Source organism: Python bivittatus, unplaced genomic scaffold (genome assembly GCF_059951505.1).
Source record: "Python bivittatus isolate LINGU-HERP-01145 unplaced genomic scaffold, Pbiv_v1 ctg000070_np1212, whole genome shotgun sequence".
In the NCBI taxonomy this organism is placed as follows: Eukaryota; Metazoa; Chordata; class Lepidosauria; order Squamata; family Pythonidae; genus Python; species Python bivittatus.
Genome location: NW_028277034.1, coordinates 48546913 through 48565401, shown reverse-complemented (window position 1 = coordinate 48565401; position 18489 = coordinate 48546913). Strand labels below are relative to the sequence as shown.

General features: G+C 41.8%; 1 protein-coding gene across 11 annotated transcripts in view; it reads right to left on the bottom strand.

The window, feature by feature from the left end:
- Positions 1-18489, bottom strand: part of SEC31A (SEC31 homolog A, COPII component) — a 49013-nt gene extending 30524 nt beyond the window's left edge. For 10 of the 11 annotated variants that reach the window (XM_088133119.1, XM_088133121.1, XM_088133122.1 and 7 more), the window contains exons 1-13: positions 18332-18489; positions 12554-12636; positions 11053-11176; positions 9269-9467; positions 8986-9081; positions 8190-8330; positions 7654-7796; positions 7189-7288; positions 5176-5337; positions 4520-4672; positions 3277-3507; positions 2130-2204; positions 1246-1296 (exon numbers count right to left, since the gene is read on the bottom strand). In XM_088133119.1, the coding sequence (XP_087989245.1) occupies positions 1246-1296; positions 2130-2204; positions 3277-3507; positions 4520-4672; positions 5176-5337; positions 7189-7288; positions 7654-7796; positions 8190-8330; positions 8986-9081; positions 9269-9467; positions 11053-11176; positions 12554-12632 (1554 nt within the window). In that variant the 5' untranslated portion in view covers positions 12633-12636; positions 18332-18489. The remainder of the gene's footprint in view (positions 1-1245; positions 1297-2129; positions 2205-3276; positions 3508-4519; positions 4673-5175; positions 5338-7188; positions 7289-7653; positions 7797-8189; positions 8331-8985; positions 9082-9268; positions 9468-11052; positions 11177-12553; positions 12637-18331) is intronic. The other variant, XM_088133120.1, reaches the window with a different exon arrangement.

Sequence of the window (18489 nt, the reverse complement as noted above, 5' to 3'; positions counted from 1 at the left end):
CAGTCCCAAACTGGATCCTTGATTCATAAACAAGCAATTACAAACTATTCCATTGTCCCCAGGATACGCCCAAATTTTCTCCTGGGGGTATTTATCTCCAATTTAAGAATCACTGCTCTAGAACATCCTTTGCCTACTTAGCACCCTACAGACGTGTCAGACTATAGCTCCCCTAACATGGATGTGTATGGAGGGAATTGTAGTCTAGTCTATCTAGAGAGTGCCAGATTGAAGAAGGCTTTTTCACATTGAGACAAATTTGGGATTGACAACACAGACTGGTCTAGGGTTCAAGGTTTTGACAGATTTTGCTAAATGGTTAAGAAACTCATCAGTAACTCTCTTTTCTGCCACCCCTTCCACTTTCCGAGGTTCAGCTGCCTGAGAGACCATGTGGTCTTTCCTGAATATTTTGAAGTTGTGCAAACATAGGCTTGTTTCAAAGATAATCTGAATATACTTTTCTCGTGTATTTGATTATGGAATTGGTTTTTGCTATGTTATGATTCCTATTTCTGGAATTCTGTTTCATTTATTTACTTGGCCATTCTAAAATTTAGTTTTCAACTCTGTTGTTGTTACACATACTTCTGTGGAGAAAAACAGAGCAGAAACCGAGATAAAGATAATCTGAAATACGTAATCTATCAAATGTAAAAACAAAACAAAACCTAATTTAAGATAAATACAAAGCAAAAAAAAATCAAAATTAAGTACTGCTGTAGAAAGTACAAAACGTGCCATAGAAGAGGGGAAAAAGAAGAAAAGGAGAAAGTTAGACCATGGATGCAGAAGAACAATGAGGAAACACTATGGGATAAAACTGGGAGCCAAACTGGGACTCAGGGAGATGAACAGAGAACTGCAAGAGGACACACGGCTCAGCATGAGACAATATTTAACTTCTGCAGAGGAGGAGCAATAAAAACTATAGCTTTTTAAGTCTTTGAAGTGATTCATGTTGCAATGGACCTGTGCGTACACAGTGTGCAAAATGAAAGTTTAGAGTGACACTAACAAATTGCAATGAGTACTGAGTCTTCCACACACACCCTTGTAGAGGTCAGTGTGGATGTTTTCCCCTAATGTGTGTTGCGTTGTCCAGATTATTTTAAATTCTTATTTTTCACTGTACAAGCACTCGGCTGCCACAGAGTCAAAGTGAAAGGGCGCTACTTTCCAAACTTCATCAAATTTCCAAGAAAAAAAAAAGTTGCACTGGATTTTTTTTTTTTTTTTGGTTACCTCATCTTGGTCTCTGCCCTGAGGACTCTCTTTAGCAAGAGTTGAAGTAATCTAAGGAAATAAAATAAATGACATAACGTTTATTTTGGAGAATGAAGCCAATTTTCAACCCCATTAGTTTGCTTATTTTTTAAAAAAACAGGCAAAAAGATTAAATATTTTCAATTTATCTCAAGTCAGATTTTGAGTGACGATACTGAAATAACAAAAGGGATACTAAAAGTGTCATGAAGTAATTTTTTTTTCTTCTCTCCTCATCCCTCTATCCTTGTGTGTTAGTTGACCCAGGTGAGTGATGTATTCGAGCAAGAAATGGTCTGTGGATGTCTGCATTATTAAGACCAACCCTTTTCAACTGGGGTTCCACAAGAGATCGTGATGAAAAAAATAATCTTTTTTGAACTGTGCGCACTGCACAATGCTAGCATGTGCAGCAGTGGGAATTTTTACACACTGCAACTCAGGTGCCCACCTGCTGTTTTACTGCTGTTGTAAATGCTGTGAAACGTAGTATTGTGAAGTTTTCATACGGTTTGCGATTTTTAGGCAGGGATTCCCTGAGACCTGAAAATTATTTCAGGGGTTCTTCCAGTGTAAAAAAAAGGTTGGGAAAGGCTGCTTTAGACTAAGAAACTATCAGTAAAAAAGAGAATGATGTGTCAAGCAATTACTAGGAATTTCATTAATTCCTAGTAATTCCTGAGCATTTTGTTAATCAGAGAACAGGCTCTTTAAGATTATAAAGAGGTGAAAGGCTAATCTTTGCACTGCCTATTTTCTACCCACACCCCCATGATTTCTCCCAAAATCAAACCCAAGTGGCAATTAATATATGCAGAACATTTCTAGCATAGTTCTTAAAAATGCAACATAACAACATTTACCTTCGGCCCCAGACCATCTTTTTTGTACCCCAAGAGTTCCAGATATTTGCCACGCGAGTCTTCCTCAAAATGCACCTTCAGAAAAACAGGAAAGAAGGCACTGGAGATAATGACTTATTTCTGTGTTCTTCCTCTATCTGCAATGCAAGACGCCTTTTCCAAACAATTACTGTAGATTATGGTAAATTTCAAATGATACATAGCTATGAAAATCCTGTGGCAAAGCAACTGACTTGAGAGAAGAAACCCTCAGAGGGTAACAAAATCATCTCTACGTGGGGAAAAATGGGAGAAAAATGAAGGCAAGCTGGATTTATTTTCTTTTTGACTTCCCTTACCCTTCTTCCCGGAATTTGTGAGTAATTTCACAAGTTAAGCCAACAAAATGCCTTCTTTTCAAGATCTATTATTTATAAGTATTAACCCATTTTCCAGGAGATAGGGTCTTTCTGGGTGAGATTATTGTGGGTTGGCCAAAAGGGCTCCTTAGAACACCAACATCTTCCTCCCAACAAAGTGCTGCCCTGCAAGCAGATCCTATATGATCTACTTCTTCCCCCACAGGTGGATCATTGAGACCTACCTCCACCTTGTCAGAACTGTCAACAAATAAGGGAAGGCCTTGTTGCTTTACAGCTTGCAGGGGCATGCATAAAGCACCTCTTCTCAAATCATTAAGGAGCTACTCTGTCATCTCCAGGACTTCCATGGCTGCTTGGAAGTGATTTCTGGCGGTCTCTGAACGCCTTCTTCTCACTGAAGCAGGACCTGGCATGCCGATACAGCTGAGAGCAGATCTGAAGCAGCCACCCAAACCTTGCAAACGACATGGCTGCTTTAATGATTCAAAAAGAAGTGCTTTATATGTACTCTTCTGGGTTGTGAAGCACCTCTTCTGAACACTTTGCAAATCCCTAGATGAGTACAACAAGGCCAATATTTAAATTCATCTTTTGATTCACCATCTCACTTGGCAGCATGTGGATTTGAAGTGGATGGAGTTGTGGTAGATCCAGCGCGGACACCCTCACTATACTGGGGCCCATGCTGGATCCAAAAATATTTTCCACTTTGGATCTGAATACTGCATGCCTCTAGTTTTTAAAGAGAGGAAGGGATTCTGAATGCAATCAACACTGAAAATCACCTTGAGGAATGACCACACGTTCCTCTCAAAGTCATTCTTGGCTGCATCAATTTTCTTCTGACAGTAGCTGATGAAGGCTTCGGCCTGAACAGCTTCCTGTAGCTGACTGGACCGGTTCAAGAATTCCTTCTCGGTGACAACTTGACTAATGTAGACGTGATAGTGCTGCTGGGGATGTTCTCCTTGCTGTTGAGGCTTGCTGTTCTCAAAAGTGACCAGCCTCCCTCCGAACTGGAATTCAAGCAATCAGTTGCATTGTTATCCATCCCTACTCATACCACTAGGTGGCCTTCAGGCAAGTCCTCCTTGCTTCTCAGTCCGATATGTGGGAATTGCAACGGTTTGCTTCACAAGGACTTGGCAATATGAAACACAGTTGTGAACACCATAAATAAAATCACCACTCTTCAAACAGAAGTTGGCGGCCCTTTTTTGTCTAGGGGGCCACACAGGGTCTGGCCATTAGCACTTCCAGAACTGGTGGAGCCAAACCATTGACCATTCATTTTGCCCCTAAAGGTAAACTCAAAAGACAGTAAAAATGGCTTACATTTCAAGGAAGGGGAGCTATAGATAGCTGCAGTATATATTATTTTACGTATATGTCTACTGACTTTTATAACAGAGATTAAAACCAATTAATAACATATACTGAATTAAAACAAATGTAAAAGAAAAGCCATTACTGAAGTTACAAGTATTAATTCTGAGAGAATAAAACACTACTGTAAATTCAGCAAGCGTGAACAATTAAGATAAAATCTAAATCACAGAAGGTTCAGTGTAGCTGTTGTTAGACACTTAGCTGTGTTACAAGTAATGTATTTGTTGGTCCTTGTGATTAAAATGTTACATAAAAATGGATGTTTCCTGTTTATTATAACCGGAGATAAAGCATTCTCAGTTGTTTATACTAATTGCAAAACTGAAGGATATACTCCCGATTCTGCATTTGGAGACCTCTTTAGTTATATTTGGTTTATAACTGGCTGCTTTGTTCTCCTGGACGGCCATGATCTCTTTTTTATATGCATTATTTTCCTTTTTATCTGTAAGCTGCCAAGAGTATCAAGCAATTGGGTGGCCTTGAAATTGGATAAATAAATAAAAATTTTCTTCTATGTAAGATTATGCCTTACGTCTACGCAAGTGCTTCTCTAAAATAACATCACAGATTTCTGTGAAGCATCCTGCAGAAAAAAGATCAGAAGGTACTCCTTTTTTCTAAACAGCAGACACTTACTGAAAAAGAGGCTCCCACAGGTCGGCGAATCCACTTGGGCGGTTTCTTCAGGGGCAGGACTGTACTCTGTGGGGTGGTCTGTTGTGGGAGCTGTAACGGAGGGAGGGGTTGCCCTGTTCCAAATGGATCGAGATTGCCAAAAGACGAGGAGAGCTTTTAAAAACAGAAGAGAAAGAGAAAATAATTCCCTGTTCTTTAGCTGCATCAGGGCAGACGTTTATGTCAGATCTGTTTACCATTTCTCGAATGGGCTCTCTGCAATTGTTTTTAAAATCAAAGGATTATAAGCAAGGATTTTAAATGGATTAGAGCAGTGTTTCTCAACCTTGGGAACTTTAAGATGTGTGGACTTCAGCTCCCAGAATTCCCCAGCCAGCATGCTTGGCTGGGGAATTCTGGGAGCTGAAGTCCACACAGCTTAAAGTTCCCAAGGTTGAGAAACCCTGGATTAGAGCATGAAATGGATGGAGCCGAAGAACCACTAGTACCGGTCAGTATCCCATCTGTTCCTCCTTGGTAGGTGGACATTTAAAGCCTTATGAAAAAAACCCACCAAGAACACAGTTCTGAGACAGCCAAGATTGCAATCGCTTATTTTTAAGCATTTCAGCATATACTGCAAAACCTGCCTTTTTCCATTTTTAAAAATGAGATACCTTGTCCACTTGCTTTTGTCGCAGGCTGTCTGTGCTTCCTCCCATGATTGAGTAAACACTGATTTTCCCATCAAATGAAGCAGCAGAGAGAAGGGCGGGATTCCTGGGACACCATTGCACATCAAAGCACCACTGGGTAGAGGTAGGAAGCTCATATAACACCTGTGACCAGAAGAAAGGAGGAACGACAACCATGGCTGTCAAAATGAACAACTGCAAAACTGGTTAGTGACATGTATCAATACGCCTAGCAAGATGCAGCATTAAGGGTGTACAGAACGTTTCTTTTCACGCAGGGCTGAGCACGAAACTTCGCAAAACATCCTAGTTTTCCCTACTGAGGATACCTAACCCCATGCCAATGGATGACTTGCTCAGTGGTCTTGTCAGGTTCAGCCCAAGAATCACCACGAGACAGTCCAGAAATCAGCTCAGCTTCTTTATTAGCTTGCACCTAATAGACAGAATCTCGCCAAATGAACTCTAATCCCCCAACGACACCAATTATAGCCATCATGCTCTTGGGGGGGGGCAGTCTCCTCTTGACTTTCACACAGTCCATCTGGGGGCTGAGGAGATGCTTGCCTCGGAATGTCTCTCCCCCTTCCCTATAACCTTGAAGCTCCATTCCAGAATCCTCCCCGCTCATGGCTTCCATCACAAGTCTCATGTAGATGTTAAACAGGATTGGGGAGAGAACCCCGCAGAGCAGAATCTTAGGGTAGACCTCTCCCTTCCACCACCAATATTGACTTTAGCCAACCCCAGAGGAAGGAGGAGAAACTACCACAATACTATGCTCCCAACTTCTTGAGTTGATCCCAAAGGATTCCATGACTGAGGGTGTCAAAAGCTGCCAAGGGATCAAGGAGGGATGTACTACCCCCATCTTGGTCCCTCCAAATTACAGGTAGTCCTCAATCTATGACCATTCATTCAGTGACGGTTCAAAGTTACAATGGCACCGAACAAATGGTGGTTACAACCAGTCCTTGGAGTTCTGGCCTTCCCAGCACCGCTGGGGTCACATGATCACAATTTGGGCACTTGGCAACCGGTTTGCACTTACAACTGGTTGCAGCGCCTCACAATCATGTGATCGCCATTTGCAACCTTCACTGCCAGCTTTCCCAGAAAGTCAATGGGGAAGCCAACAGGGAAAGTTGCAAGTCTCCCCCACTTGCACACCCTCCTCCAGCTCCTCCCTGACCCTTGCCACACCTCTCTCGCACCGTCCCCGACCCTTGCCTCTTGCACAACCCCTCGCTCCTTCCTTGACCAGTGCCATACCCATACTGTGCCTCTTGCGCAACCCTCCCTCGAACCCTCCCCAACCCTCCTATACACTCTCTCTCGCACCCCAACACATTCCACTTACCTGCCTGTCAGCCTGCTTGCAAGCCATCTGGGACCTACAACTTCCTGCCACTTCCCCACTGATTTGGTTGTGGGAAGCCAGCAGGAAGTTGGCTTGCCTAACAACCATGGGATTCGATTAACAATGGCCACTGGGACTGTAGGGACTGCTGTCACTAAGCGATGCAGTCACACTTTACAACCACATTGCTTAGCTACGGAAATTCCAGTCCCAATTGCCGTTGCATGTCAAAGACTACTTATATTTAACATTACTGGATTTTAAAAGAAACGTATTGTATTACATGTCCTTGTTTCATTAATTTATATAATAGATAAATTGTCATATGCAAGCATTTCCAAGCCCATCTGCACTCAAAATCACGTCACAAAATATAAAGGTTATATTCAAGGTACACAAATAGTTTAAAAAACCCAAAACAGTAACTTGAAGAGAATAGCACTGAAGGCATAAATATCATATTCATAAGGGGGATGTTTATTTTTTCATTAGGTTCCTGAAAATTTAAAAACTTGGGAGTCAAAAGTTTGTTCGGACACAAGGTAATGGTGAAAGTCAATGAGCAATTTACACACTGCCCAGATAAGAAATGGAAAAACGTGTTTTAAGTTTAAATGTTACTTAAAAGCAAATACCTCTCCTGTGTTTGGATTGGAACAAAGAATTTTAGAATCCTTTCCGCAGCTCAGCAGAAGTTCAGGATCTGCCATACTCCAAGCAATGGTCAAAATACCTCTATGTAAAAAAGAAACCAATGCTTATCAAACTAACCAAACACTGCAAATATGTAACTGATATCAATGGGATGTTAAAATTTGAAAAAGAGGAAAGGTAAGAATAAAATGGCCTTTATCATAAACAGAACTCCACAAAACAAAGTCCTTTTTTTGCCCCTTTCTCAAATAAAATAAAATACTATGTTGGTCAAAAATATGTATCTGCAATCCATTGCTTCAAATCCTATACATTTATTTTCCAGTGTTACTTAATAATTATTTTGTCAACCCCCCTTGCATGAAACTGTCTTGGTAAAGGGGGAGTTTTGGTCTACATCTCCACCACTGTTCTCAACCCATATATAAACTCTGTATTTTATGCACCTCGCATGGTTTTCAAGAACACGAAGCGGCGAAGATGCAAATCTCAGATCCCACATCTGGATTACAGGCAGCCGGTCATCTTCTGAAGCCAGAACCATTTGTGTAGCAACCTCAGGATGCCATCCCAGCCCTGAGCAATGCATCTGAAATGGTATAACCAATGTTCAATTAACAACATTATGTAAGCGTGAAAGAAAACTACTTCTCTTTTAGGCATTCAAGACTTCTTTTATAGGCTGTGTTACTAGCATGGCTTCTCCTCCTTAGAGATACAGTCCTTCTAATTTTCAGCAACACTTCCACTTAGTTAGGAAAACTAAGGCAGCAGTCAACATGCAGAATGTGAAAATCTCAAAGGGATCACAAAGGTAACTCATTGTATATTTATGAAGGGGCTGGCTCATATATTCAACAAGCCAAAAAGTTGGCTTGCTGGCTGGGGAATTCTGGGAGTTGAAGTCCACCCATCTTAAAGTTGCTGAGGTTGAGGAACACTGATTTAACACATAAATTTAACACCATAGCTGAACAGCTACCCGATTGCTGTGGTCGCTGACTTTGATGATAGGCTCATTTTTCCTGAGATCCCACACTGTAGCACGACCACTGGGGCTTGCGGAGGCCAAGATATGTTGGACTTGTCTGTTCCATGCAATACAGCTGATATCTTCAGGAGGCTGTTGGAAAAAAGTTTGTGAAGCGATTCAGCTTTCCTTAGCCCAATTCTTACTCTGCACCATGAATGTGTTAATTCTTTCTCTCTTACTACCCATGCAAGGATTACCAACCAGGAAACAGACGGAATAGAAGTGTAACTAGGAAGAACTGACAAGTCATATTTACAAGATGAGATTAGGAATGCAATGTGCCTATGGGGCAAACACATGACCTGGATACTCCCTCGAAAATACAATTCTGGCTATCTGTTATTCTAAGAAACATAATACTTCTTTGACTCAGAGGTTTCTCACTATTCTTTACCAGTTTTTCTAGAATAACCTGCAAACACCTAAGAACATTTGTGCACTTTAGAACATGCATACACAGTAGGAGAAATCAAATGTATTTGCTTTATTTGAAAAGTCATCATTGGACACCCACCAAAACCAGAGATAGGACAAATCACCAGAGACATACAGAAATTCCCCCTTAACAATCTTCAGATCTAGGGAGGAAAGCTTTCTGAGATTCTAAGTCAACCCTCACAAACTTCTGAATGCAACATAAGGCAAACACAACTGTACCTACCATAGGTGCAAGACAACCTCTATGATCTCACCCCTCTTATCCAGTGATTTGGATAGCCCCCTGGACATAATATATATCCTGTACCTGTGTCTTGGTTCCTGGTGTCATTGGCGTTGCAAAGTTATTTAAATCCCAGATGTAGATCTCTGACTCATTTGCACCAGAGGCTACTAGGTTTGTCTGTAACACAAAGCAAACACTAAGAATTAAACTGCATCAAAAGCACCTTTTTCAAGAAAGCTATTGCCCATGATGGCTTTGGAACTGCTGGAAACTGTGATCTAACAAACTTAGAGAGGACCAGAATGGGGAAGTTTGATCTAGAATGCTCTGAAGACATTATGAAAAGTTATAAGGAAAATCTAACCTGGAATAGATTAACATCCAGAGCCCTTACAGGTCCCGTATGCTTGTCGTTCTGAGCAATCACAACTTCAGTTTCACCAGCTAATATTTTAGCTGGATCATACAAAATTATATTCCCATTTTCACCACCAGCAATAAGAACCCCTGAAAGATTCCCATCGGATACTGTTTTGTGAGGACTCCAGATCAATTTGTGATACCTGCAAGACAATATCAAGAACACATGGATAAAAGTTATTTAAACAGATATATTTTTCCACCAGTCTTGCTCCATTCTTTTGAGAAGTGATACTGTTGAGTTTGCCAGTAGGGGACCTGGATCAGAATTTTCATTAGAACATGAAACAAACAGACTGGATGATATATTATTTAAAAGAAAGCCAGTTTGAAGTATTGGGTTTAAGGCACCAGGCTAGACACCAGGAGACTGTGAGTTCTAGTCCTACCTTAGCATGAAACCAGTTGGGTGAATTTGGGTCAGCCCCTCTCTTCAGTCTAGGAAGAAAATAAGGATAAACCACCTCCAAAAATACTGCCAAGACAACTGCATGGATTTGTCTAGGCAGTCTCTGGGAGTCAAGACTGACTCGAAGGCACCTACATTATTTAAAAACTTTAGATTTAGGTTGAGGAATCTGTGGCCCTCCAGCTGTGCTGATTTACAAGTCCCAGTTACCTCCCAAAACAAGGTCAATAGTGAGGGATATTGTGAACTGTAGATCAGTGACAAGTGAAGGACACAAGTTCTTCATCTCATCTACTTTTTAGTTTTCAAAAAATTGGGCATGTTGTATTTAAGACGTTTGAAGAGGAAAAGGCTGAACTGTTAGTGTTAAAAAGAGCAAGCACAGCAGTTTAAATCAAGATGCCTCTAGTGACAGGAAGCCAACAGAATAACCAAGGTTTAAGGTTTCAGTAAGATATTGATTAAAGCGTAAGCAAAGCTCCTTTGCTATTCTGAGGAGCCTTTACTGATACTGTCAAAATTGACACCAAAAGCAGATGATATAAACTGAGAGCAATTCCACTAAAAAGATCAATAGGAGAATTTTTCCTGTTAACTAAATGCACACAGTACTGTGGCTTTTAAACCAATGCCTATGGGCTAGTCAAGAAGACCACAATGGATTGATCAACGTAATATGGCTTGGTGATATGTGAAACCAGCCAGCTAGCTGAAGAGGAGGATGGAAGTAGAGCCTTACATTCTGCTACCCATACCCAGCCATCATGAAATCTAAGAAATCTACACTTGTTGCATGGTTCTTGCGTCTTCCTTCTCCAATCCCATCTCCCTGGCCCAGCAAGTACAGAATCGGTAGTAATACACATCATACTATCATCATCACTAGGTAGTAATACTATCAGCCTCCTCTCCAAATATGGCTTATAGTTCTTCAAACTTTCTGCCACAGCTGGATTTGGCACAACTCCTTCCATGATTTTGGAAAAAAAAAACCTCTGCCTCCCTGAGCTGCTTAGAGATCCTGTTAGCGCACAAGTATGACCAAACACATAGTCTCCTTGCTACCTCAATAAAGCAGCAATACAAGCAGTGCACTTTCTCAAGTGCACCAGTTCTTGAAGCTGGCTGTGAGCAGCATGTACATTTTGTTCTTGCGTAGGGAAACCTGGCATCAGATGGATCATATCCAAGACTTATGTTTATTGCAATTATCCCAAATGATGCAGCCCTTAACTACCATCCATATTCTGACATTTCCATTTCTAAGATGTGCTGCAATTCTCAAGAGCAGAAATAAAGTTTTAACATCCAGGCCTTACCTATGAGGGGAGGAGAAAGTGGCACAGGACTTCATATCCAGTGCTGGGTCTGTCAAATCAAGTTCAAATATTTCTAGGGAGGCATTGGTACTGAAAGTGGCATCCAACTGCTGAGCAGATGTACCTGCAAGAAACATACAACTGCTTAATATTGATTTATTATAAAAAAAAGGGCACTCATGAATTCCAATATAATTTAGCACAGCTGAGGGAAAGCATTAAACTAGTGTTGTTCTTTAAAAAACTAGTCTTCTAAACGATAACCCTTTTGCTGTTTGTGACTAGGATGTGCAAAACCTTCTTCGTCCAATCTTTCTGTGTCCAGATCAGCTGGTTTTCAGTATCTGTGCTTGAACTAAAAAAAAAAACACACACACATTTTGGATTTTTTGGTCTGTACATAGAAGGAAACAGGACTAATTTTTCTGCATATGGACTGCTGCTTTAGGGAAGAGGCTATATAGCCACCCATTTAGAATGCTTTAGCAGATTCTGCATAAAGCAGAACGTTGGGCTAAATGACTCGAGTCCCTTCTAGAGCTGGATTTTGAGTGGGAAAAAGCCAAGGGTATTGGAGGGTAGGGATATGACTGTACAGCTTACTATATTGTTAGTGAATCTTTGTAACACTCATTAGATGTTCAGAGCCCAAACTGAATCTTAAGCAAGCACTGCAAAAAGGCTGAAATCTGACCCACAGCAGGGTTTTCTCCATGTGTGCATGCACAGGATTGGACTATAAATGGATCTTTTCTCTCGGCCAGATGACATAAAAGCCAGAAGAAGCCATGAAACAAACGTTATTTCAATTATGGAACAATAGCTCCACAAATTCATGAAGTCAGTGGCTATAAAAGATGAACCGGACTTCACCACACAAAGATAGTTTCTCTGTGGTGCTAAACAGGAGATCTGAATTAGATGGATATTGTCTGTTCTAGAGACCTTAATTTGTTAGGCATCCATTTCCACTTTCTACATAATCAGCTAACTGTGACTTTTTCCCAGCTGTGACTTTCAACTGCAGTCATTATCAAATATGGTCATGTTTGGAATGAAATATTTAATGCAGTCTCTTTTTATTCTTTATTATTCCACTGTCCAGCCCAACGGAGTGCTGGAAAGACATTATGAAAAGGGACTCAGGGCTCTGTGTAACCATCTATCCATCAACAGGATAGCTCTCCAAAAGCAGAATTGAATGGGACAAAAATTCCTAGTGGGGGGATGGGAGTGGGGGAGAAGCTGGTCAAAGAAAGACTGAATTCTAAAATATGTGAGATCCAACTGGGTGTGGGAGAAAAAAAAATCCCCCCAATGCATCCCTATAGAAAAGGCATCTGGGCAGATAAAGAATGCTGCCAAAAGTTCCATTCTAAGCGTCCTGGTCACATGACTCAGCGTGGAGCTGCTCTTAATGGGTCGGACAGAGTTTCAAAAGCCAGGCTTTGCACTCTTACCCAATCCTGTTTAAACAAAAAACAAAAATCCAACAATATACCTGTAGCCAAGTAAATAGGATGATGTTGAGAAGGGCTCCATGCCTGCATGGCAGTACGGTCTACCTCTTTTAGTTTCATCCTGCTAAGAAAATGAATACAAAGAGCATCAACATTATTCTTTTATTATCCTACTAAGATCACTTATTTTAATCTCTTCATTTTTTTCAGAGAAAAAGCATCTGGGGGAAAAACTGGAAACTCATCCATACCCCTTTCCTCCTCCAGGTTTCTTTCCCACTAAAGGCATTTCACTGACCAGTACTGATTCAGATCTGATTTTCATGGACTGAATGCTTCCTTTGGTCTTAAAACATCATTACAGGCAAGGAAGATTGACACTGTGGAGCTCTTGGTGCTCTCTGAGCTTGGTTGTTTCCTTGCACTGCTGATGATGTTACCTAGTCAGGTAATGAAATGTCTGCAAGCAAACAACCAAGCTCAGAGAGCACGAAGGCTCCACAATGCCAATCTTCCTTGCCTGTAATGATAGACTGTTTGGAATCTAAAACAGTAGGAAATAATACATCTACTAAATGCCAGGTCAGTGTGCAACAAAGCTCAACCCTGTGGCTGACTCCATGAAGTAGTGAATTCATCCTTGAGTGAGAGGATGGTTCCATCTGTCTTAATGGAGGTGGTATACTCCTTCCTTCAGAAGCCACTGCTGAACCTAACAGTTCTGGATAATTTTCGTTCAGTCGGGTTTCAGGCTGGGGCAAAGTACAGAGATAGCACTGATTGCACTTGTTGATGACTTCTGGCAGAGCTGGGACAGAGGTATTGCAGCTGTTCTGGTTCTCCTTGATCTTTCAGCAGCTCAATAATGGTATCTTTCTGAGCCAATTATGGTAATTGGCAGTGGAAGCATGGCGTTGTGGTGGTTCTTTTCCTTTCTCTTCTGTGGCCAGTTCCAGGGGTTGTTGGCGGGGGAGGAGGTCAAGCTCAAAGCCTCTGGTCTGTGGGGTGCCTGAGGGCTCAACACTCTTGCCCCACCTGTTTAACATCTACATGAAATCATTGAGCAAGGTCATCCATCAATACAGGATCAGGTATCATCATCATCATGAGGATGATCATGATCCATGGTCAACCAAGTGATGCTGTCAAGGTCTTGCTGCAGTGTCTGGAAGCTGTTGGTGTCCAGATGGGAAGGAAAAGGCTTAAGCTCAACTTGGACGAGATGACTGGCTATGGGTTTATGGTTCTTCTAGAGCTGGGGATTTTCCACCAATCTGGAAGTTCAAACAGCTTTGATCCTACCATCCTTTAACTAACTTTGAAGTTCTGGCTTTCCCCCCAAACTCTAGAATAGGTTGAGATGCATTCACTTGTATTGCATTATGTTGGGATATTTATGGTATATGTCTGTTCCCCCTTACATTAATTTTTCATTTTGTTTGGTTCTGTTTTTAATTTATACACAGCCCAGAGTGATTATTGGGTTGGCCAGCCTTAGAAATCTAAATTATAAATAAACACTGTAAAAATGCATGTACATTTGAAAAATATATACCATAAAGGCAAGTTAAAAGGCTATAATATTCCTGCAAAGAGATGAGACAAAGAGGGCAGGACTGCATCGTGCAATCTGGTAGAGTTAAGATTTTCCATCCTCTCCACTCCCAGGAGCGGCAGGGAGGCATGGGGATTTTTTAAATAAATATGGTAATTTTTATCAAAATGGCAAAGACTGCACTGCCAATTTTGCCCAATTAAACTATTGTTATTTGGTAGCTCTGCCAAAGACAGCCAGCTTGGTGAAGTGGTTAAAGCACCAGGCTAGAAACCAAGAGACTGTTAGTCCCTGCCTTAGGCACAAAGCCAGCTGAATCACCTTGGACCAGTCACTCTCTCTCAGCCCTAGGAAGGAGGCAATGGCAAACCACTTCTGAAAAACCTTGCCAAGAAAACTGCAGGGACTAGTCCAGGCAGTCACCAGGAGTCAACAATGACTTGAAGCCCCATCCCACATGCACACAAAGGCTCTACTAGAGCGGGCTCAGAGAAGGCTGCAAAAAAGGAACTTGAGGACCACAAGTTGCACACTTCGGCCTTTCCAAGATTACTTAGGTTGCTTCACTAATAACTGTTCTTTTCAAGTTAAATTATTTTGAAAATGTTTTCTAGTTACAAGCTTATTTGCAATAATTAAACTCAGCAAAAGGATACTCCCAACATCATAAATTACTTTGATTATGCATTTCCAGCTTTTTAAATAAAAAGATAAAGCAGCAAATTTCTCTCCCTCCCCCCCGCCCTACACAAGACCAAGAATGCAGTTATGAGGATGCAGTGAAGTTTTCTGGGGACTACAACCCTGAACCTCATCTTTCATGCTCTTTAATCCAATCATATATGAAAACACTGCTCCCTGTTATCACTTCTGAACTGGCTGGTTTTGCAACACTTGTTCTGTTACTTCTCAGCTCAGTTCCTGTTTTTAATCTGTGGAGTAACAGTTAAGGTGCTAGACTAAGGCCAAGGAGACCCAGGTTCAAATCTACCCATGATCCCCAAGTGACTTTGGGCCAATCAAACATTCTCAGCCCAACTAACTTCAAAGCATTATCGCTGAAGGGAAAAACTGGAGGCAAGAGTGCTATATACAGTGCCTTGAGATCCCAGACAAAAGACAGAGTAAAAAATCTAACAAATCAATATATAAATACATGGGTTGCATTTGAGGGGCAACTGATGCAGAATGCCTTCTTTCAGTTGTGGAGGACATGCTTTTCTGTGTATGTCTTACCATGGTGAATTTGCTTACACAATCAATGCAAAAGAATGGCTGTAAACTTTAAATTCACATTCCAAAAAAGGCCATATTGTGTCTGCTGAGATTCTGAAAAGGCTACAAAACTTCTTTTGCCAGCCAATCTCTGGCTAATCTGTGTTCTATAGCTAAATCTGTAGCTTGGTGCTATTGCTATTGTTTCTATTTATATTAAGTTATTATTTTTACCCTTTTTCAAGGGTTCCCACAAATATTCTATTTTTTAAACAATATGGCATGTGCTTTAATACAATTTCAATGATCTGGCAATTATTACTCAACTAAGACACAGTTTCCACCCCATCTCACTAAGCCAAAAACCAAGCAACTCAAATTATGACTGAGCACCTTGTTTGAATCCAATCAAAATGGAGCTTGTGGAGTTTGTTTGTTTGAATTGGGAAAGAAAGCCGACTGAAAGAAAGAAAGAAAGTCTCAAGACACTTGTATTAAGTTAAATTTTGTAGGATCCTCTTGTATTAATCCAATTTCTGCTGGTGCAACAACTCAGAATGGAAGTTACAGAGGATCTATCAGAAAGCTGTAGCAGAGGAAGACACCAGCTGGACGTGCACATGATGCTGAGGCGATAGGCTTAAATAACAAAAAAGAAGATTTTGGTTGGACATTAGGAAGAATTTCCTGACAGAGCAGTTTGACAATGGAAAGGATGCTCAGCAGATGGTGGACTGCTGGAGTTGTTTTAACAGGCTAGATGGCCATTCCTGTAGTGGGTTGCACTAAATGAGCTCCAAGGGGCCTTTTAATCCATTATATGATTCTACAGTTTAATCATAATGTATTGAATAAACCAAAATTGATGGGTTCATAGAATACACTAAGATATAAAGCCTGATTCACAAATCACAATAGCTGAGTCTGCACAGCAGGCTGAGCCCCCAAAACAGAACACACTGGGTCATAAAATAAATTATGACCATGTTATGTCCATACTGTATTGTATATATTCTTTGGGATCAATCTTGCAACAACTGACAAGACCATGTCTTCTTTCCACCTAAAATACTATGTAAATCCTATGTCTTGAAATAAGAGCCAACAGGAATCAAAGAATTAGCCACAAAATTGTATTTGTAAGAGACCTTAAGTGCCTACTTGTTCACACACAATCCTTTAATGGGAAAGCACTTGTTAATCTGCACATAGCTGATTTTAGACTGACTAGTACAGGGCACATTTCAAGACCCCCACAGAATTCAGGAGGACAATATGGGAGAGGCCTCTGCATAATCATATTTCAAAATAATTCAGCTTTCGGTCCCTTGTTACTCTTTGCCTTTATAAAGGAGTGCTCAGAAACTTCCATGGCAGAAAGCTCTACGAACCAATCATGTACTCAACTGATAAAGCTGAAATCTTTATTACTGTCAAATCAAAGAAATCCCCAATCTCCTCCAGAGATTAATATTGAAAAGGACTTATACTTAGGAACACAGCACTCTTTGCTTTCTCTTGAGTAAGCTGTAGTTTCTTCCCACTCACCACGATGGAAATCGTATGCCAAATACAGGAATCTAAATCAACCTAACATTAAAATAAGTTTTATTATGTTATGGTCAATAAATTACCATGCCCCTGAATTTGTATTTACACAGATAGGGCTCTCCAATTCACCCATAGCCTTATAAAGAAATATGTATTTGTTAGCATGAATTATTACTAGGGGTGTGCAGTGGTTCAGATGCAAAGGCAAAAGATGCTCCAAAGCACATGGGGGTGCTTATGTAACACCTACATGTAAGACCTTTGAACAGATGCATTTTTTCCCAGGTTCATGTAGCTGCACTCCACAGCTGAAACTCAGTCCACGAAAATATGCATTTGGTTTAAGAAGTTGCAGACAGATGCTATAGAAGCCTCCCCTTGCACTCCAAAATGCCCTCCTGCCTTTTGAATCCAAAGAACTACACAGAGCAAACAATGACCATAATTTTGCCATTTTAATCAGCTTTCAAGAAGAGAAGGCAGAGAGGAAAAGTCTGTTCACTCAAGCCACTGAACCGATTTTAGTCTAGCATGCTGCCCAAATTCTGCCTGTGTGATTAATTGATGGCTCAGTACGTTATGCAAACCCAAGAAGTAGAGTTAGAGTAAACCACAGTTCAATTAATCATGTCAGGTAACCTCAGCCACACATCAATAATTTGCGCTAACACAACCACCATACAAGTCAGGGATCAACTAATCAAAACGAAGAGTGAAAATTCATATATGCGTAGGACTTGATACATTGGCATCTTCTAGGACCTATTAACTATGTATTTTGCAACTGGTACCTAACATGATAACTTTACCATGCCCAGTATTTTAGACCTTACACTTTTTTTTAACAAGAGACTCACAACCCCTTATCACAGAAGCATCCTCTCCATACCCTTCCACCACCTGCTTAGATATGAACACCACATTTTAAACAGGAGGCAAAAAACCAGTCATTTAGTGCAAAACACCCCCTGCAAGATTTTGCCCAGATGTGTGGCGTTCTCTTCTACAACCACAGTCACAAACATACAGACTCGCAGGAGCTAGAGGAAGAGAGAGGCAGGCAAGCTTTACATCGGACAGAGTTTGGGCTTCTCTTCCCCGACCTGAATTCCCAAGACGCGTCTGAATCAGCTGAGCCCTTTTGAACCCTCCGCGTTGTGCAAACCCAGCCTGGGGGATGAGCCGATGATTCACAGCGTGGCAGGGAAGCGGTTCACCGAGGAAACGGCGGCCAAGAGCGGGCTGCAAAAGCCACGGGCTGGCCTAGAGCTCTCGCCGGGCCGGGCCGGGCACAGGCGGGCGCCGTCGCCCGCAAAGCCGCGGAGAGGCCCAGCGCCGGGGAACAAAAGCGGGACAGCGTCCGAGCCGAGGCGAGCGGCGCTGCCTGGATCGACCGGCCCCTCTCCCAAAGCCGAGGCGGCTCGGTTGAGGGAATGGGGCGCCCCCCTCAACGTCCCGCCTCAGCCGCTCGGGACGGACGCTCCCCGCAGACCCTCACCTGCTCGGCGGAGCGCCACTCGGGCCGCTCCAGGCTCTGCTGCGGCCGCGGCTCCTCCTCCTCTCCCTCTCCCTCTCGCAGCGGCCGCGGCTGCTCCACGTTCCGCTTCAACGTGGCAGCGGGAGCGCCGCCTCCATCGCCCGGCTTCCGGGAGAAAC